The sequence below is a fragment of the Acomys minous genome (assembly GCF_964271855.1).
Source record: "Acomys minous genome assembly, chromosome: 15".
NCBI lineage: Eukaryota > Metazoa > Chordata > Mammalia > Rodentia > Muridae > Acomys > Acomys minous.
In genome coordinates this window covers 71,094,937-71,117,531 of record NC_140497.1, presented here as the reverse complement: position 1 = coordinate 71,117,531, position 22,595 = coordinate 71,094,937, and the positions used below count along the sequence as shown (strand labels likewise).

At 45.5% G+C, this 22,595-nt stretch overlaps 1 protein-coding gene across 4 annotated transcripts in view; it reads right to left on the bottom strand.

Annotated features, from left to right (window-relative positions):
• SLC4A4 (solute carrier family 4 member 4) overlaps positions 1-22,595 on the bottom strand; it is a 320,437-nt gene that overhangs the window by 259,810 nt on the left and 38,032 nt on the right. For 3 of the 4 annotated variants that reach the window (XM_084758174.1, XM_084758176.1, XM_084758175.1), the window contains one exon: positions 12,222-12,295. In XM_084758174.1, coding sequence (XP_084614300.1) covers positions 12,222-12,294 — 73 coding nt within the window. In that variant the 5' untranslated portion in view covers position 12,295. Of the gene's footprint in view, positions 1-12,221; positions 12,311-22,595 lie in introns of those variants that run through there. The other variant, XM_084758173.1, reaches the window with a different exon arrangement.

The window sequence follows — 22,595 nt, the reverse complement described above, 5'->3', positions numbered from 1 at the left end:
TAGATTAAAAACACTTATGGAAGCTTGAGGACCAAGATTCAAAGCCCCAGAACCCAGGTGAAAGTCAGATGAATAAGGTGAGCATCTATAATTCCAGAACTCCTGAGGACAGATAGGATACTGAGCAAGAGAATACCCCCAAAATCTCCGAGGCCAGCTAACTGGCCTATGTGACAAAAACAGAAGAGACCCTGCCTCAGACAAAGCAGAACACACACACACACACACACACACACACACACACACACACACACACACACACACACACACACTCATACGGTGATGATGAGGACAGCAATCTGTACACAAGAACAAACAGCTATGAATAAACAAAAAAGAAAGAAAGCTAGATGCGGGCAATCTCTTAGTTCAGAGAAATTGTGCATCTGCCTCCAAACAGTTATAAGTAGCCTTAAATAAAGGTGAGGGAGGACACAAGGCTACACAGTAACATTTAGTGTCCGTGATAATCTCCACAATCAACGGTGGATGGCAGAGGTAAAACTGAACTCATAAATATTCTCACATGCAACTCTTCCATTTTCACTAAGCATAAATTCTTTTTAAATATCTAGGCTAAAAGGACAAGAATCCCTTTTTAACAGTATTTTAGGGGCCTCGCCTTAATGAACAAGCAAAATTGGTTCAATTCCCTACATAAACTGCAGTTCATAAAGTGCCTCAAGTCAGACAGGTTGACTCTCCGAAGTAATGTTAATGCTGAGCCAATAAAGTCTTTTCTATCCTATTTGACAAACAAAGTACATCTATACCAAAATCTAGATACGATTTTTATGAGCAATCTTAGTGAACAACTGCCTCCCACTGTATATTGCACATAAAAGTACTCTTCCGTTTCCAAAGGGGAAAAACCAAAGCTTTATTTTTTTTTCCTTTTCCCATCCACATGGAGCCCTGATAATGACGTGTGAACTCCCTCTGTTCTCAAGAGCAAAGAGACAACTTAGACCTAGTCTTAACTTGTCCCTTTACTGGCTCTTTAAAAACCACTGAACAGAATACAGTGGGTCAACAGAGGCAACACCTTCCAGACTCTATCCTCCCTCACCCTGCCCAGAAGCAAGTGCCTGGCAACCTTCACCCTGCTCTGGGCACAGCTTCCCCAGTGTTCTCAAAGTGAGTGCCAAGCCCAGGAGCCAGGTCTGCCAGGCCTTCTACTGGACGGAGGCAACTTGAATAGGCTTAAAAGATCTGGGAAGGTTGGCGCTGCCCAGTGAGAACCCCTCCACTCTCATCCTGGCAGCCAACAACCCCTGAATTTTAATGTGCGGTATACATGTGGTTGGACTAAACCTACCTGCAAGCCAAACACAGAGAACTAACAGCTTTTTATTTCTCTTACAGTCGCCGTGTACACCACTCAATGGGAAGTAGAGTTGGAAGACACAAAACAATAGCTAATCCAACTCATTGATAATGGGATTTGCAAGTGCAGCCAGAGAGGCAGCCAGAGAGACACATAAATGCACACATTCATACCCTTGTTCCAAATACATTGTCCATCCCTGACCCTGTTATGGCTTCTCTATCTGCAGTGGCTTAACCATGGCCGAGCAATAGGAAGACTAGTCCATAGACAGATAATAATAGTCTATAGACAGATAATCCACAATACAGTCAATGTACTCATGGCTAATCACAAGTGAAATATCTTGAATTGTTTCACAGGATTCTCTTCCCTGGCAATCGGTGTGTAGGTAAGTGAGATGCTAGGAGTGCTTGCTATAGGACTACAGCAATCACCAAGAACTAGAGAAAATGCCACAAGGGGCATGCTAGTCTAACTAAGACCAAGTCCCAAATCATTACGGTTGTTTGTGGTTTTCCATATGCATCCAGCAAAGAAAGGTGCCATCTTCGCCTCACCCACAGTCATGCTTTGAGAGCCAGGAATGACAAACATTGTTTTGGTTTAGTGGCTTTGTTGCCAGTGAGCCCACTAAAGTCCAAGAGCTAATTAATGGTACACAGAGACAGGTACTACTCTTGTGCCCCGCATTAGAGCATCCTTCCTGTTTCCCAAGACCATGCTATTTGTCCATTATCACTTCTCCAGTGCAGCGTTATCTATGAGACACACTTTTGAAAAAATAATGATGAGCTCATTTAATTAGCAATTACCTAAGGAAAACAGGCTCAGTGTATCTCTGAAAATACGTCTTTCTTAGAAATCACGGAATGACAAATTTAGGTCCACAACCCTTGGTCCCATAAGTTGCACCATAATATGACAATGTTCTGAATGGGATGTGTGTCCTACTATCACCAAGGGTCATTCACTGGGAGAGACCCCCCAGGCTGATGAAGTCTTTCTCACTCATCTATCTAAAGACCTTGCCAACACTTTTATTGTCCCTTCAGTTCCCATTTCTTATGCTTCAGGATGCCTCTTGTGGCTCTCATTCATCTCTGTCTAGACTCTTCTTCCTTCCAGAGGGAACCAACACAGCATGCCCTCCGGGAATGAGCACCAGGCCAGGAATGGCGTTCCCCTGGTTACCCCAATGACTACCCAGTGTTTGGAGCAAACCCCTTCCACTTCTTGGAGGCTCGTCTGGCCATCTCTCCAGTGAGAACATCAAGTTGGATCTTTTGTAAGATTCCCTTCTAGTTATGCAAATTCTATCAAATCCCAAACATTTAAAAAAAGAGTCCAGTGCAACTCAATACACAGAAGGGAAAACTAACAGCTCCCCACCAATGCCTCAGGGCAGTGGTTCTCAGCCTTCCTAATGCTGTGATCCCTTGATACAGTTCCTCCTGCTGTGGTGATTCCCCCAACCATAAAATTATGTTCGTTGCTACTCCATAACTGTAATTTTGCTACTGTTTGAACCTTAATGTAAATATCTGATATGCAGGATATTTATTTGCCTAGGACTTTAAGTTTTCTACATTAAGTAGTGTCATCATCCCCGTGGCCGGTGCTAGTCATGTGATTGTTCTTTCGTCTCCGTTCCAGCTGACACAGCCAACTTATGTATGTCACCACTCTACATAAATATCTCAGATACTGAATAGATTGAAATGGCTGAGTTTCTAACATTGCCACCACTTTAACCCAGCTTTAATCATCTTACAAAATGGCAAATGATCTCTTAAGTGGCTCACAGGGAAAAAAAATCCAGTATGGCGGTCTCCCATCTATCTGTAAATCCTGGGAATCTAGACCATACCTCTCCGACTCTCTTGTGCCCAGTTGACCATTTCGATCCAACTCCCCCTGTCTATTACCACCCTCCTGGGGAGTTTCTTTCCATCCAGCAGCCAAAGAAAGAACCTTTCTTACAAAGTGTCACTTGTCACTTGCTTACTGAAAGCCCTTTGCACTTGCTCTTAACAAGTTCAACAGAATTCCTAATCTTCAGCAGAACAGAAGGTCACAAAAACAGGCCTGTGGGTCATACCTATAATCCCAGCATTCGAGAAGCTTCAGCAGAAAGACTCCTGTGAGTCTGAGGCCAGCTTGTGCTATATAACAAATTCCAGTCCAGCCTGAGGCTCTGTCTTCACTAACTGGGGAGATGGCCCAGCAGTAGAAGGACTTGCTGGGTAAGCATGAGGACCTAAGCTCAGATCGCCAGCGTTCACGTAAAGGTCAGGCAAGGAGCGTGCACCTATAGCCCCAGCACTGGGGGCAGAACGGAGAGACACAAACAGATCCCCAGAGCTCCCAAGCCAGGCAGCCTAGCCAAATCTCTCAACAAGTGAGAGCTCCTGCCTCAAAAACGAGGTAGAGAGCAGCAGAGGACTAACTAACTTTGAACTCTAGCCTCCGCACACACATGCACACACATGCATACGCACATACATGAATGTGTCCACACCTATACATCATGCAATAAGTACATAATTTCAACAAATTATCTGGGTCTTGCCTACTTCAGGCCACCACTGCCTGGTCATGATTTGGCACACCAGCCTACTTTCTGTTTCTCCAATTTGCCTATCTCTTCTACTCCAAATCTGCACACATGCCTGCCCTGGATTCCCCTCTCATCCTTCCTATAGCCAATTCCTTGCCATCCTTTAGGTCTCCGGATTAGCCCATGAGAAACTTCCTGAGATCCCATATTCCCTCACTTCTTATATAAACTCACCCACATATATGGTACAATCTCCAAATTAGTATATTAATAAGGCTATGCTCTTAAATAACGTCTATGTTATTTGGCTGAATAAAAACTGTGTGCTAGTAGGAATATGTTTCCCACTCAAGGGTACTGAGGTTATGCATACAACTGCTCCTGTCCTTTTAACAGACTGAAAGGGTAGAAGCTTTATTCTTCAGTTACAACTGAGAAGGGAGAGCTAATATGTGCATTAATCAACGAACTTATTGAAAACTGGGTATCAGTATTTCAGCTCCAGTCCGGGGGTGTTCTGCAGTCATAGCAACCACTGGCGAGATCATGTTGAGCGAGATAAACTTCACACCAGGATTACATCTGCAGGAGGTAATACCTTAAAATCATAAGGTTCATCTTCAAGATTTCAGATGTCATTACTTGTAGTCATTACTTATATTTTTAGAATACCCAGGGGACAGGGCTATTATATATATATATACTTTTTTTTTTAAGCAAAATAAAAGAGTCCACAAAGGGCCAGGATGAAACTCCATGGTAGAATGCTTGCAAAGTATGGGTGAGACACTGGGTACCACAAAAAAAAAAAAAAAAAAAAAAAAAAACCAGATAAACAATGTGGGGTGGAAGAATCACAGAGATTGCAAATTAAGTAATTCACAGTGGTTTACTACAAATAGCAAAGTATTTTAGGAGTATTAACCAAGAGTCTGTGAAGCATTGCTGGTAGGAAAACAAGGAACTCAGCCGTTATCTGCACTGATGACTTGCCTCCTGTCACCCAAAAGACAGTGCGTAACCAGGAATAGAAACGGGTCCAGAGACTCCTGTACGCCACCGTGTCCTCCGAGCCACAGCACAGACTGAATCAAAGCAAGGAAAGCCCTGAACAACCAGACACTGGTCGAATTTGCCAAACACATGTACCCACTGGATTCAACCAAAGCCCTCACCGGACATGAAAGACACCTCCCTGACTCTGAGGCACAAATAGAATTTCTCAGGGAAATATTAATAGTCAGCTGAGGACTGGGGTGGGTGATGACTTAATTCTGACCCCCTGCAAAAGGATTATTGGATATATTAATAAAATTTAATCCTTATTTCTATTTCCAGACGTTTCAGCCTGGAAGAGGTACTAAGCACTCAGCCTTGAAAATAGTCACTAAAATAATGTCTTGTTTAGTTCCCTCAAAATCAATGGTGTCTTAAAGGTGAAGCCACTGAATATCTTGAGACAGATGTCTTTGCATTCCAACCCTGTGAAAGGTGAAACAATCACCAGACTTAAAAAGCATTTTCACTATCCGGAGAAAGGAATTATTTATGTCACCAACCCTGCTGATTCAATGGGTGTCACTCACCACCCTCACTACCTGCACCTTCCGTCCCACGTGGCAATCAGGGATGTGGAGGAGCAGTATGCAGAATCTCCCGTGATCCCTTGTCACGGCAGGCTCCCAACTCCGTCCTTTCGGAATTAGCCCAAGAGTAAAGTAAAATAGAAACAAAAATCTCAGCAGCAAGCCCACGACAGTAACAAAGGGACCTCAAGTGACCTTTAGTCTACTCTTCTTTCACTTATACTCATCGGGCCCAGCTTTTAATTCCCCCCCCCCAAATTAAAATTTTTGTGATGGTTAAAAATAGAAAAGTATTTATCTCAGGCTAGAATACATAGTACCTTTATACTGCTGCAGAATCTCATATAATTGGCACTTAAATCACATAAGAGCCCATAGGATACAAAATTATTCTAGTCTATACTGTAGGAGAAGGGAAAGCTTTGTGAGTGTTCATATACTATACCCATGCGTCCTGCTCACGTACTCCCAGGAGCCTGCACTGCAACACTAGAACACTTCTGTTTTCCAGAGAAAAATATTACAGGCTTTAATTGGCAACAGGCAAGCAGTATACCGTGGGTACATATATAATTTCATATGAGTCTCTTAGAAAATGAGACAATTTAATAAACTGAGGGCGAGGTACATCAACAGTCCAACTATGAACATTAAGCCTTATATGCGGAACTTAAGGGAAAACAGTGAGTCCAAAGAGAAACAGACAATACTCCTTGGGAAATTTCACTTGGCCATTCTGGACCTCTCCAATGGAGAAAGCAGTAGGGGAACTCAGCTGAGAGGGTGAAGGCTGGCTGTGGGGAGGAATGAATTGAGAAAGCAAAGCCCCACTGCAGCCAATTAGAATTTTCAGAATGATGCACATGGCCAGGCCACGCTGACTGCACTCAATCTTATCTAGAACTTTAAGGGCAATGATAGAACGTGTGGGCATGTGCATGTGTGCATGCGTGCGTGCGTGCGTGGGAATGCAAGTGCTTAGTTCCCATCTTCTACCTTGTTTGGGACAGGAACGTTTGCCACTATGTAAGCCAGGCCAGCTGGCCTATGAGCTTCTAAAGAGTCTCCTCCTTCCACGTCCAAACTCCCCGCAGGGACAGACTGATTACAGACACCATCACCCCAAGTCCAGGGTTCTGAGGAGCCAGACTCGGGTCCTCACACTTCCGCAACAAGCTCTTTATCTAACTCTGACTCTCCCCAGTCTACTCTTCCTATAGCCAGGTATATGGGTGGCACTGTTTGAGATAATCATCACGGTTATATTATAAATGGCATGTCCGCTGTTTCCATTTTATGGAGAAAGAAACCCAAAGTCTGAATTCTAACTGGCTGAATTCTAACTAATTCACTGATGCAATGGTTTGGTAACAGGATTCAGCTTTGGAAGACTCCTCTCCAACTGGTGCTCAACCATTCTACTGAAACAGTATGAGACTACTCCCAAAGTAACCGTGAAATACCACACTGGACTAACGTGACCAGAGAAAACGCTTCATCTGAGACAAAACTGTTCCTAGGGTGTCATTTCAGAGTGTCCAAATCCTTGCAAAACACAAAGTACCAAGCTCAATTTGTTGAGGCTTATTGCCACAAGAGAATGTCAACACTTAGGGCAGGAAACGGCTTCAAGGGGGTTTTAGTGTGTGACACATTACCAGGGAAATCTCAACCAAAGGGAAACTCTGGGAAGGTAGGATGCCTGTTTCCTGTTTCAAAAACCCATGAAGCTACATCACATTTCCTCGCTGGGCAGGGCCAAGCTGCTAGGCAAGTAGTAACTTTTTTTAAATTATTTATTTTATTTTTATGTGCATTGGTGTTTTGCCTGAATGTGTGCCTGTGTGAGGGTTCCGAGTCCCCTGTAAGTGGAGTTACAGACAGTTGTGAGCTGCCATGTGGGCGCTGGGAATTGAACTTGGCTCCTCTGGAAGAACAGGCAGTGCTCTTAACCTCTGAGCCATAACTCTTAAAGCTTCACTGTGTCTCTTTAAGGTTTTCCAGTGATGGCGGGGGGGGGGGGGGGGGGGCAGAGGGGGAAGCATTGTTTCTGTTAAGAAGGCTTTTCCTTGGGCTGGCTTTGCCCGAGTGTTTCCTCTGTACACACTGTTTCTGCGAAGTTAGAGCAAGCAGCACAGAGGAGGTCAGCACAATGCAACCGGACACTTAGGTCCAGAGCTTAGAATAGCCCCAGCCCTGGCCTGGCCCCTCCCTTCCCATCCGATAGGTTTTCATTCACTCCTTCTCCGCAATTATCCTTTTGACCACTGTAATTATTAGCAAATGTCTACCAGGCCCCACCTCTTTTCTTTAGAACACACTACCTTCCTCCAGTACGTTCCAACAGAGCATCGCAACAGCCTCTAGTGAAGACTGAGCTTGAGGCATTACGATTTCATGACTGTAAAATGTTGAGGTCTTGGCCTCCAAAAAGACAAAAGCCACCATTTCATCATTTTAGTCTACCTATTTTCAAAACACAGAACAGAACAAGAGGGTTTTAGAGAGAAAAGGTTCCGTGGCCACTTTTTCTTATCACTCCAGATAGATAAGCAATGTAAGACTGAAAATGATCCTTGAAAAATCAAACATGGTACCAAGGATATGACAGAGACCATATTATACCTGACTTGAAGTGCTAAGGACAAAATATTAACTAAGAACATGAGCAGAGGCATGAGAATCTATAATTTTGCACATGCTTTATTTAGTTCATATTACATATTGATGAATGCATCCGTTGTTTTAACAGATATTTGGGGATTGGGCACTCTATCCCAAATTCCTACACTTCCAAAATGTATTTCTATGAAAAAAAATCCCTCATGAGAAATCCCAGAATTTGCAGCAATACTCTTTCTGACTGGCCATCCGGGGACAGTGGAATTTCTAGCCTTATTCCTGCCTGTGACAGGTGGGAATGCACTTCCTGCAGGAAAACACTTCGGTGTGTCCTAAGGGCTTTGAAAGGGGTCTGAGCAAGCTTCAGAACCAGACATCGCAGGCCATATTGTCCTGCTGTTCCTTATGTTTCCTGAGCTGCTAGCTGGACTCGGAGTTAAGGAGAGGCCCCTCCTCGTGACGTGAGAGCTGCCAAGGCCGCGGGGGAGTTACCTAGGCCAGCAGAGCCAAGGCCTTATCTCAACGGATGAGGTGGAGTTTGCTCCTTCCCCTATTGCGAAATATGAGAATATTAAGTAATCTGTTTATGTCACACAGATCCAAAATCCAAGCTGACTTTACTGTTTGAGACACGGTCTTCCGGCTGCCCTTGAGGTCCTCATCCCCTGCCTCCACGTCCCCCCCACCCCACCCCACCCCCCACTTCTCAAGCACTAGAATTACAGATAACACACCTCTATACCCGTCTCCAAGACGACCTTTTTTTTTTTTTTTTAAGCCATACAATTTCCTTCCATCTGGAAAAAAAAAGTTATGTCATGCTTGGTTTAACCCACAAAACCTGGCAATTTCCCCTACGTTGGAAATCAAATCCAAGTAGTTGTTTCTTGTGGTCTAGGTTGGTCTAGCAGCACCAGCTTATCATCTACCGACAAGCTCTATACATCAGAGCCCATGGACGGACAAGCTCAGGCCTTTGGGTTCGAAGCAGATCTTCATGTCTGAACTCTTTCCACAAGTTGACATAGTTGAGGCTCAATATCAACAGCAAAGCCACACGCAAAGTAAGGTAACCGGTGAGAGAACAGATCTAAAAAACTCCCATCTATTGTCAAGATTAAAATTGGCACTTGGCTTCCTTTTCAGGATGCTGTACCTGAGCCATTAACACATGCGGGAAATTTTATGACAACAAGGCTTAAGTCTTTAAATATACGCAGCACAGGTAAGTTCATCATTTAAACAAAAGATGACTCCTTGTCCTGACTCACCCTGTTCTCGGCGTTTCGCAGATAATGGGTTTCTCCTGAGATTTTTAGGAGGTGGATATTAAGTGTTATGCCGCCCACTGAGAGTAAAGTTGAGCAGGGCAAACTAGGGGCATGGCCTGAAGTCCCAGTTTCTGTAGCCCTAGCACACCAGTAGAAGAAGCCAGGAGAGAACGTGGAGCTCTTCTGGCCTCAGTGAACTGTAGCCAAGTATCTCACCTCGGGGACTCTAAGAACTATTTTCACTGTACGAATTTCTCGAAGAAACTATAGCTACTGACCTCAGTTACTAAAACATATGGACATTACTAAAAGGCAAAGCTCCTAATTGACTTTTGCAAGGTGTGTCCTAGTATATTTTAATCACGGTCATCTCAGAAGGAAACTAACTTCTGGGGTCAAAGGAAACATAATTGATAATTTACAGGAAGGGCCCTCTAGCTCGTTGGCCTTTGAACTCATCTGCCTACCTGTGCCAGAAATTCAGCTATTCAGGAAGTAGCATGCTGCTCCTCATCAGGAATGCCTATTTTTTTATGGAATTACAAATATGAGACACACTCGCAACCTTGAGAAACACATCCCCCATTTAAAAGTCCATCTGCATCAGAAGTCGTGACAACCACCATCTCTTTCCTCACTCAATTGCAGGACACATGGATGCGCCGTCAAACCTTGTCCATTTCAACTTCTCTGTACTCCCGGCTCAGAGATAACACTGCACGTAAGTCCTCCCAACCCTATTCAAGGAAGCCAGCTGAGAGACGGGAGGGCCAAATGGAAGGGTATTGAAAGAGAAAGAACCAGTTTATAACTTCCAACTTGTCTTCTAGAGTGTCTTCACTGTTGGAAGTCTACACTGAATCTACCATAAAGCAACTACCCTCCTAAATGGCCTAGATTTATAACGGCAACTTAACCTGCCTTCAAATACAGGGGATCAGATCAGGTACCAGCCAACAACATGAAAGAGTAACTCTAATGTGGATGTCCTATAAGAACGGAAAAGCTAAAGCTTCTTTGCCATTCAACCAACACATTTCTGGCACTGAACCGGCATTTCCATAGCCTCTGGTTGCCTTTTTGCTCCTCTCCCAAAGAAAGCTGGTTACAGAATTATGTGCTGTTTACATTAGGATTTATCCTGTGATCAATAGATTAATTTTCTGCTTGAAAATCAAGGGAAATCGCTCAGGAAATATAGCTCTTAGCCAAAGCCTTAAGGATCTGAGTACAGTCTTCTACTGCAGTTTTGTGTTGTTGATCTGAGGCACCTTCAGCACTCTGGATTAACATGCCCTGAGAACTCAGTCAGGGCTTTGTTCTCACAGGAGAATGTGTGCACACCATACATTCCCACTCCCAAGGGTTTTTTGTTTTGTTTTGTTTTGTTTTTTGGTTGGTTGGTTTGATTTTTTTTTTTCACTTTAAATTGTTCTAAACCCATAGAATTTTCAATCAAACCTACATTATTTCTCATGCTCTAACTTGATGACTTTCTCTCGTCTTCTGCAGTCTGGGATAATGGCAGTGACTGCAATGAAGTTTTAGCAATGAGGGAAAGTGTTACTCTTTAGCCTTCCCCAACTTGACATTTTCCCATAGTCATGTTGTAAAAAAATACAAGGAACCCATAAAACAATACGAGAGAAAATACTGTAGTTTCTACTTTTCTAAGAAACTTAGGCATAAAATTTGTGTTAGTCAGTCTCAAGTGCTTAAGTGGGGGAGGGGGGGCAGAGGACCAGAGGGTGGGGCCAAGGGAGCACCAGTCATCCATACTCCAGGGCAGAAGAAAGCATGTTAAACAAATCACCATCCTGGGGCTGGTCCTGGTAGCACAGGAGCAAGAACACCCTCTACCTGGTGCTCCATCAGATTGAAGAATCGCCCCAGAACACACAATAGCCATGTTACTCTCCCCAACCTCATAACCCTCTGTGCCAAGGTTGGGGGAGGCATGGAACAGTAACCAAAAGGACCAGTCAATCCACAGCCTCCGAAACACAGAAGCGTCTCTCAAGTGACATTCACAGGAGGAACTGATCGCATCGCTCATCTGCATGTTCCATTTGGTGCTATCTATAACCCCGACTGCCATATGGAATCTCATACCTTTAAATGCCCAAAATAGGCTTTATATTTGTGATGCCTTGGCTTTACTACTTCAATAAATACTAATGCAGCCCTGCCTTCTCACTACCAACCAAGGGGTATCCCCCTGGCACTACTGATAAGGCAGGAGGTGAGTGAAGGGAAGGCATCCTGAAGTATGTTGGCACAGATAAAATGGAATGCTTTCTCGGTTTGAACAGGCACTGGAAACACTAGTGAAAGAGGCTCTGAGGAGCTTTCAAATCAAAAATGCTTGCCCATGTTTTCTTAACTAAGACTCATCCATGACAACCGTTCTCATCGCCCTCAGCTTAGACCTGTTTTCCCTACAACGACCGTTATCATTTTGTCTCTTTTAGCAACATCTGTTTTTCGCCCCTGTAAAAGCTACAAAGAGAAAAAAAAATGCTAACAACCACATTTCTATAGATCAGGCAGCTTCCTGGAATTACCTAGTAAAACAGTCATCTCTGGTGAATGAGGAAAGTAACACAAGCACCTGCTTTAAAATAACACTTAAAAAAAATAAAGTAACAGGTAAGACCCCGCTGAGTTCAGTTCTGAGGGTCCAATGAAGTTCTTAAAATTACTTTCCGTGTTGCAGCAAAACCCGTAGAGATTAAAGAAACTCTGCAGGCAAGATCTGGTGCTTAACTTTTAAAATGTTAAGATGCATGAAATATACGAATTATCCACAGAGACACAGATACAAACACACACTTTGCCAGACGCAAAGGGCTCACCTTCTACTTCTTCTTCATCACACACATGTTTGAGGAAGGAAGCACCTCTGTCCAGGACAGCTTCATCCTCCATCCTATAGTAATAGAAAAGAAAAAAAGAATGCTCAGACTTCTCCTGAAGTGAGCCACTTGAAGCAGCCCAGCTCCTGGGCAGGTTAACCTGCAAGCTGTTGTTCATGTTTGCAGGGCAGAAGTCCCTCTTGCTTTGGTGGCTTTGTCACTCCTTCACGCAGCTCTTCTCATCCGGTGCTGGGGAACGCGCTGGCCCCACATAGCTTCAGTTCTAACCTTGAGAGGGTAGCCACATGGATAGGTAACAGAAAGTAATCCCAGTTCTTCTAGTCTGGATGTTGAGGTGGGGTGGGGAGGAGGGCAGGATTCTCTCCCTTTGGGGAGTTTGCAGAAAGGGAAAAACCAGAGATGAAAACAAAAGAGAAAAAAAAAATACCAAGAGAAGAAGTTTGGTTTGTCTGGAGTGCTCGTGATGATCGTTTGTGGAAATCCAGTCTCGGTGCTTAGCTCGTTAAACACCCTCACTGCACAAAATGTATACCCTCACACGAGCACACGCACGCCCACCCACACACAGAGAGCGACAGGGAGTTAGGCTAATGCACAGTGGGAGCCCAGCTTGCAGCCAGCCTCCTAACACCAGCCCAGTGCTCTGTGTTGAGTGGCAAGCGTTGTTGAGTCACATGTTGGCCTTACGGAAACCTGACATCTGAGGATTATCCAGCACTGGGGCTTCAGCGGTGGGCGCATACACATGCCACGCGTCCATTCATCCCCACACTCTTATCACGCGTCTCCCTGTGTGCGATCCGCACTGTTAACTCTTCTCTGGAGGGCATGGAGTTCTTCATTTTGTACCCGCGTTATGCTGTCCTCCCGTCTCCTTACATAATAGGATCTACTCTGCAATTTCATATGCTAAATAAGACCTCAGAATCTATCCAGGGAATGACAGCGTGGTGGTTTTTTTTTTCTTCTTCTTCTCAGTCTCCCGGTGCCAAACATGTTTCTAGTTTACAGAATGAGCAAAGCCTTATTCTCTTACTCTGCGACTCCTTTTCATTGCATTAACTTTCATATACAGATTTCCACGAACTCTATTTATAGTGGAAACAGAAAGAAAATCCTGAACTGCTCCAATGCTGCTTGTGTAGTACGGGGCTTATAACAAAGAACTTTCTCTGGGCACAGCTGCTCTGTGTCATCTCATATATGAGCTCTGCCAGAGAACCACATGTTCACTCTGTGTCCTAGGCATCCAATTATGTGCCCAAGCTCCAGATACGGTTGAGTCCGTTTTCCATATTGTCTGTATCACGTATGTTGCTGCTTTAGATATTTGCTGTAATCTAGGCAGAGGGGCACTGAATTCCGTCTTCCCCCTTCTTGTTTTAGGGGTACATCTCCCTCACCAAGCAGTCACCTTTGCACAAAAGGTCAGAAGCAAAACCAAAAATCTCATCTGCCTACTCAGTAGTTAATGCCTCCTGGTGCAAAGTGCTTCGCTTTTTCGAGCTGCAGGGATTTTTCCCCCCTTGTATAAAATTAGAGTAATATTATCTATTTCACAAGGATTCGACACAATAACATCAACTCTGCGTTGATTGCTTTGAGATTTGAATGAGGTGTCAAATTTGAACGCATTCAGCACCAAACTTAGTGCGTGTCACTTTGTCTAATAAATGTGATTCCTGGGCCGGTAAGGTATCTCAGCAGGTAAAGGTGCTTTGCCTCCAAGCTTAATGACCTGGGTTCATGCCTAGAACCTACATGGTAGAAAGAGAAAACTGACTCCACACCTGTGCTGTGGTGCACACACACACACACACACACACACACACACACACACACACACACACACACGGGGGCAGGATGGAAGGCAGAGGGAAAAGAGAACACACAGAGGGGGAGGGGGAGGATTTTCTTTTGGGGGTTTTTCCTGGGGGGTTTGTTTTCTTCTGTTTTCTTTTCTTTTGTTTTGTTTGTCATTAAGAAACTCATTCCTAATCTACAGCTACCCCACCCTGAACTCCCCCAGCCTTGTCTGGTCTCAGAAACTAAGCAGGACTGGGCCTGGGTAGCACGTGGATGGGAAGAGAGCCATTATGTTTGGACACTTAACAAGAGACATGAGTCTCACACATACATGATGGCTCGTCCTGACACATGCCAGAATATGTTTCTTCTCTGCACTCACGCTAAAAATGTATAAAACAAGATATGGGTCCATCGGCAGGATTATAGTGGGAAAGGAATTCCTTAAAGGCTAAGAAGTCAAGCCATTTACCGGCTTCTCCCAGACGTAGGCTCCCAGGAAGATTAAATAATACAGCCATTACTCGTGGATTCAGCAACTATTTAATTACTGCTTTCTATATTCCTGTTGCTTTTCATTCAGAGGGAGGGGAACAAATCTACATGTAAGACAAAAGGTTCCTTAGAAGAAAACAACGTAACTACGAACAGAAGGACAAGGCAACCTAGAGACCACATGAGCTCTGCAGAGTAAAGCGGGCCAAGGGGCTGCCTCGCACACAGTGGTGCTAATGAAGCCACGTGATTAGAGGCAAAGTCGCTGTGTCAGAATGCACAGCCAAGCCTTCCAAGTAAAGGCAATGATAGCAAGGGCTAAGGCCTCAGGGAGAAAACTTTAGCACCGTCCAGGAAGAGACGTAAGTTCAGCAAGGCTAGACAGCAACAGAGGTCAACTGTACAAAAGATCCTGGTGGGGAGAGACAGGTCATGCAAGCCAGGAGGAGTCGGAACTGAAGGCAGCTGGAAGCCGGAAACCTGGACCGTTTTCCCCTTTTCAAAGAGTCACTCTGCCTGTGCTGTGGCAGACGGATGGTCAGGGAACAAGAGAAACTTGTAAACTGCCATAAGAACCAAGGGGATTTTATGAGAAACAGGCTGTTGGGAAGGCGTGGAGAGCTCATTTTGTACACTTTAAGGTTGGGGTGTGCATCGTGTGTGTGTGTGTGTGTGTGTGTGTGTGTGTGTGTGTGTGTGTGTGTGTGTGTTGCTGACATAATCACAACTGCCTGAGTTGCGATGGGAACTAGGGACTCAAGGCTGGTGTTAAATATGGCAAAATCCATGCACCATGCTGGTGCTGAAGCTATCACCGCATGCAATCCTGCAGGAAAGCAGAGCAGGTCCAAGGGAGTAGACCTGGGATCACCTGCTACAACTCGCCCACATCCCCAAGTCATGCAGTGGAGTGAGGCAAGTGCATTGTGGGCGTGAGTGACATCAGGGAAGTCAGAGAGAGCATCTCATCTGAAAGCTGAGAAAAGAGGAGATGGGGAAGCTAAAGTTGGGTGTGGCGATAAGGAGGACGCAGTTGTCCATCACAGAAGCAGCTGAAACAGGCCACGCGCAGTGCTGGAGGAGAGAGGAGCAAAGAGGGTGTCGGCTTGCTCCCTCTTCTCTGCTCTACCTTCCTCAGCTGAGGAGAAGAGTAAATATTCACTGAGCATCTACTGTGCACCCTGCACACTTCGAGGGACCAGGGCTACACAATCACATCTACCCTTCTAGAACTTCCCCTGGAGGTCAGGGAGCGATCCAAAGTGCAAGGAGCCACCAGCTACCCAGCATTTGTACACACAGATAAGACTGACAGCTCAAGGAGAATATATTCTTAACCTCCCCCAGAAGAACAGCAAAATCCCAGAGTGCTGCACCGCTGCACGTACTCTGTACGTACTCCCTCTGGAAAATAAAACAGCTCACCCCTCACTTCTTCTCAGAACTAACCCCAGGTCAGTCAGCATGCGGGATCCAACACAAGGAAGCATCGACATCATGTTGTACCCTCACATCTGTCAGGGGGGCCCTAAAATACTCTGCTGTCTCTCGACGTATTTTCTCAAGAAAACATTTAACCTAGAAATCTATGCCTTTCCCAAAATGACATGCCACAAGCAACAGAAAATGGGAAGCAAGAAAACCAAAGGCGGTTTGGAAGAGAAGGTAGAAAAGTCACGGTGCCCAAGCCCTCTCCAGGCCCCCAAGCCCTCTCCTGGCCCCCAAGCCCTCTCCCAGCCAAGTGGAGAAAACCACCCACCCCACCCCCCATCAGAGCGGAGAGTGGGGGTCACGTCTGGTGCATTCCTTGGCTCTTTGATGCATATTTCACATTCCCTTCAGGACTATACATAGCAAGTCATCAGAACTTCATTCTTTCTGGTGGATCATGCAAGGTCCCTGCACACAGGCCTCTTCCCTGCTGAAAAGGAGCGAGTGAAACAAAGTGAAAACACCAAGCCCGGTGGCCCTTACTCTTCCTCAAGAGCAAGACCACCCTGGTGCACTTGGCTTTCTGCACAGACCTGAGAAATCCACCTTTACATGACAGGCATCAGTTACTGAGCCTTGCATCCTCTTAGCAGTTGCTGGCTATTATTAGCAAGACAGAGATACCACGTAAAGTGCCTGACCTGACTATTTTTCCCTGCTCTATAAATCAGCAGGAAGAAATTAACTCATCCATTCCCCTAATCAGGACCCCCAAATCTGCCCTTTAAAATGTCCTTCGCATGTGTTCTGCACTTGCTGAAAGCAGAGCAGGAAGTGTCCTTCCACACAGCTTGGGTGCTTGTTCACATCCCCGGCAGGAGACAAAATTCAAACCAGACTTGGAAGCGTCTGACCAGCAACAGGGGTAGGGGGATAAGAATCACACCAGTCAGTGTAAAATCCTCTTTGAATCAATGCTGCCTTCCTCCACCTGGCCTCTGATCAGAGAAGTTACGCTCCTTCTACACAAGTCCAGACCCACGGTGGGGGTTTTCTAATTCTGCATTATTCTGGGATAGCAAAATGATTTAACTGGAACACATGTCAGCCCGTCTGCCAAATGGGCAGGCTCTCACCAGCCGGCCCTAATCACTGAGCAGGCCTGTGAGGGTGACTTAAGTCCGGCACGAGAAACATTTGTGCAAAACTGTCAGCCACTGGGCCCCGAGCACCCGTCCGCATTCCAGCCCTCTGAGATCCCACCCTCCCCTGAGCCTGCGCCAACTGCCAACGTGCTCACCAACTAGTACTCAACGAGCAAGCAGCTGCCACTCGGCCAGTCAGCAAGTGGCAGGCCGCCAGCACACAAGTTTCAAGAACACCAGCCTGCTGGTCACAGTGCCGTTAAAGGTTGAAGGTCTTCGGCTACGCTAGCCTTTAGCTTCGCCTCACTTGCCCTCCTGCCTCCATCCTTCCCCCATCGTGCCTCCCACAGTAGCAGTTCACTTGTCTCTATGGTAACAGCATCTGGTTTCAGAGTTAGAACTTCATGCAGCACAGTTTCTCTCTTCGCCTGGGGCTTTTTGCCAAGGGGTGCACTAGCAAAAAGGCTGCTGCCTGAGTTGGAGCCACCTGTTTCCTTGTCACCCCAGGATGGCAAGTCGGCTGTGTGTCCTCAGATCGTGGCATCTATCGTGCGGGACGAACATGTTAAGCTCAGCATGCTGTCCGTGGTGGTAGAGGGACCATGCTAGAGCTTGCGGTCAGAAACCAGAACCAGCCCATCTCCTCCACAGCCTGAGCCAGGGTGCTCAGAGATAAGCGGTGTCAGGGACTTTTGACTGCTCCCAGAGGTGGCAGCAGGGAGCAGGATGACTCCAGCTGTCAACATGTCCAAACTAGAGTTTGACATCACCGGTTCACTTTGTGCACGCAGCTTCAATTTTATTAGTTAACCTAGTATTTAAACACTCTATTCTGTCCTCGCCAGCTCGGTCTGTTTATGACATCTAATGAACCACATCACCTCTCATTTTATAAAAGCTTTTTTTGTCCACAGCCAATGCTAAACAGTTCTGTGCTCACATGCCCTGAGGCACAGACATGTATAGGGAGTGGAAAAATACTGAGAGTGACGATTTTCATATTAGCAAATGCTGCTGTGATAATTATGCACACAGTGTTACCAGGGATTTTTACTTATGGACTAAAAGGTACATGCATTCCTGAGCTGTTCCCCTGGGTCCACATCACTTGTAAGAGGTGAAGAAAATCACTCTGACCAGCAGCTCTCTGCAATGTTTTCTTTTGAGTTTTTTTTTAACCATTTTTTTAAGCATTTTATTGGAGCCTTTGTTGCTTTGCAAAACCCGTTGTCCCCATCTGTAACGGGACGATAAAGAACAACACGCAACCGTGAGAGTCATAGGTGGCAGAGCCGGCTCAGCACAGCAAAGTGCACTGCCATCTCTTGGCAACATGTGTTCACTGCAGCCGACTGCAACAGGAGGACAAGGGAAAGTTGTAAGCATTCCCTTCAAAAGTTCACACAAGTCCCTGAGGGAGGGCCTTGCAGCCCCCACAGGAAGTGAGGAGAACAAAGCGGTCACTGCCTTAGCCATGCACAGTGCCGAAGCTCTGGACAGACAGATGTCTTAGAAGAGAGAGAGAGAGAGAGAGAGAGAGAGAGAGGGAGGGAGGGAGGGAGGGAGGGGGAGGGAGGGAGGGAGAGGGAGGGAGGGAGGGAGAGGGAGGGAGGGAGAGAGAGGGCCATCAGCACAGCAAAACCGACAAGCACAGTTGATTGTAGCCAGGCCTCCCATGAATCAGCAGGCCACGTGGCAGAGTGACCCTCACTCCCACTTCAGGAGGTCCCTAATCAATCGGTCATTGACACAGGCCAAGAGCCAGGGAGACACGGCCCCACCTGAAACCAGAACCCGGGCAGGCTCGTGCCACACATAATTCTAGACATTATGAACTGCCTTCAAAGTTTCTCTGCACTCTTAGGCACTTTTCCCAGAGAAATGATCATTTATGTTCACACTCAGACCTGTACATGAGTGTCCGTGGCAGCTTTATTCGTAATGGCTAAAAGCTAGAACTGGGCCAAGTGCCTTTCTATAGGTGAATGGCGATGGTTTAAAAAAAAAAAAAAAAGAAAGCTACAGTCTATCCTATCATGGACTATGGCTTAGCAAGCAGTAAGTGAGGATAAGCTACTGACTCACACGATAAGACAATGTGTCTCTAGGGGTTTATGTTAAGACAAAGAACCAGTCCCAAAGGCTACCTGTTGTATAAATCAGTCACGTAAGATTTCTGAAATGACAAGTTTTACATATGAAGGACAGATCTGAAGTCTCCAGGGGTTAGAGACGGGAGTGTTGGCGGCTACAAACAAGCCAGGTAAAGATGGATGTGGTACCAGCTTAACTCCACATCTGATCACCCTGGTGGCAACACATGGACCTGTACACACGTGGACCATATAGAATGTATAGAGAGAGGGGAGAAGACAGGGTAGATCTAAAGAGTTCTGCGATACCTTATAAAATGCTAATTAGCATAGAGCAAAACTGGCCCAAGTGTGGGGTTGCTCCCCAAAAGTCATTTCTCTATTATTTCTAAATGATGCCTTCAAATCTACAGCTGACTAAAGATTTCCATCCAAAAGTACTCACTTACCAGTCTGGAAATACTATTTTTCCATGGTGGTCAGGTACAGACAGAATCAGGCAGACCTGAGCGTTAACTCCTTTAGCAACTCTGCCTTTGGGACAGTGAACTGACTCTCACTTCAGCATCTCCTGCTGACAAGCCTGAAACAGTTCACACTGGTTTAGGGTTTTAACTAAGTCTCTGAAGTAACCAAATCCAATTCATCTCGCCGCATCGACACTGAAAATGTGTAGGGGACCAGACAAGATACTAAGATCTGAATAATCCTACAAACCCAAAGGCTGGATGGAATTCAGTCCCAGGAGAGAGCTAGTGGGAATCTGAGCTGGTTCCAACATGTGCCTTTGAACTCTCCCCTCAAACCTTCTCCTTGTTGGGGTAGGGCCTCCCAAGCTCTGTGCCCAGGTTGCCATCTGAGCTCAGGCTGGCTGGCACAGACCGTGTAACAACAGGCAGAGCCTGAAGTGTCAAGAGGCACTGATGGGCTCTGGGGATAAGGAAGTCACTGGAGTCCAAAAGAAGGGAGAGTTTGCTGCAAGGGCACGGCATGCTAACAGTGAGACTGCTGGGAAGGTCACACTATGCTAACCCAAGGCTGATGGCCTGATGCTGAGGACACTCCCCTGACAATCATGGTTGCACAATCATGGTTTACAATCGTGGTTGCACACTACTGAATGACTAATGGCCTTCCTGGGTTTCCCACAGCAACCTCGTGTTGCCTGAAGCACCTGCTCTTTAAATGTCTTCTTGTTTTCTTTTTAAAGATTTATTTATTTATTATATATACAGTGTTCTGCCTGCATACACACCTGCACAGCAGAAGAGGGCACCAGATCTCATTATAGATGGTTATGAGCCACTGTGTGGTTGCTGGGACCTGAACTCGGGACTTTTGGAAGAGCATCCAGTGCTCTTAACGTCTGAGCCATCTCGCCAGCCCCCTTTAAATGTCTTCTTAAGACTTTTCCTGTTACACAGAAGCGAGCCTTCCTCCTAGACTCTTTACCTTTCAACTTTCCCTCTTTGAGGAGTTTGGTGTAAAAGCCGAAAGGCCCGAAGACAAGAGATGGGCAAGGTGACCCAGCTAGTATTGCTCCATGAGAGAAGTCAGGGCCAAGGGCAGCAGTGGGCATGTCCCTTTACTGTCCTTTCGTCCTCTTCACCAGCAGTTCTCCAGACAACTAGACCCCAGCCAACAGCCAATGAACGAAAGAAAATGAAAAAGGGGGAAAGGAAGCCCCCCCATATGATGGGAAAACAGACAGACACAGCTGCAAATGAGTCATGTTAAGAAGCATCTACCAGCCAAGGGTGCTCTCTACGATGCTGGTTTTAAAAGCAAGAATGGATGGCTAGCTTCCCATCAGCTCTCACTAGTGGTTTCCAGTTTGTATCATTGGCTTCTAGAGCATTCTCTTCCAACCCAATCATTTATTTAAAAAAAAAAATTGGCACCTTCCTCCTCTTGAATACCATGCAATGGTTCTTCTTTAGAAAAATCTTCTGGGAGCCAGGTGTGGTGGCGCACACCTTTAATCCCAGCAGAGGCAGGCAGATCTCTGTGAGTTCAAAGCCAGCCTGGTCTACAAAGTGGATCCAGACCAGCCAAGGCTACACAGAGAAACCCTGTCTCAAAAAACAAACAAACAAACAAACAAAATCTTCTGGGTTGAGTAATAACCTATTCAACACAGAAGAGGGGACTGGTCCAGAGTCACACACACACACACACACACACACACACACCCTTAGCCCTCTTCCCTGCCTTCCCTAGCTTTGCATAGTATATGCTGCTCTAATGAGCACATCAGATACCCAGACGCCACACAAGACACCACCAGAAAGCTCAGTCTCACTCCTCAGAAACTACAACTAGACAACTTAAAATCCCATAATGTGTATATATATATAAGACTAGAATGCAGCAAGATGGCAGCTATTTGCAAATAGGACTGCGACTTGAAATGTTGAAATAAACCTTGAGCTCTAGACATTTCAACTTGGTCGGTGACGAGTTATCTATGGTATATAGTTCACAGGCAGCACCAATAAGTAAATGCCACAAACACATCACGCTGACACTCATATTTAGTCTATGATTCGATATACATTTACTTTACATTGCCATATATTAATCTCAGATTAGATTCAAAATGGCAGGTGGGTAGGAATTCAAAAGCAGGAATTTTTTTTTTTTTTTTTTTTTTTTTTTTTTTAGGACACAAGGCTGAGAGTCAGCCACATGGCACCTGATCTGGTATGGCTTCTGCCCTGGTCACCTCTGACACAGAGAACTGACATCAGCAAAAGTGCTTCCCCTCCCCCTCTCTCACCAATATGGCTGCCATACAGTTCACATCTTCCAGCCTGAACTACCACCCACCTGGCAAGGATGAGGCTGCTGGCATTTGTTTAAGTTCTCACTTGGTCCAGGCAATGTGTTAAGCATTATTTAAACCTGGACACTGTCATACTTTGTCCGATTGATTTATATAGTGCTGAAGACTCTAACTGAAGGGCTTTAATACCAGGAACAATCCACGAGTGGATATTAAGAACATTCTAGGTGATCACTATTTTAATCAGTTCAATATTAAACTTCTTAGCATAGGAAATAGTGGGGTTTTGTTATGGCATTTTCATACACACAGATGCCTATCCTTTGCTCTTATTCCCTCTCCCCTCACTGTAGTATTGACCAAGGCATGTAAATTTACCTCAGCTGGGTACCTATAAAGTAGAGATAAGAGGGCTAGAAGATTGAGTAAGGGTACCTCTTGGCTCTCAAGATGTTTATATGGTGTGGCATGCCATCTGATCACTTCTGGAAGGAGTACTTCTCCTCAATACCTTATTTTCAATTACGTGTTTTAATAACATTCACTCCATCTACCCAACTCTCCAACTACCCACTTCCCTACTACCCAACCATTTGTC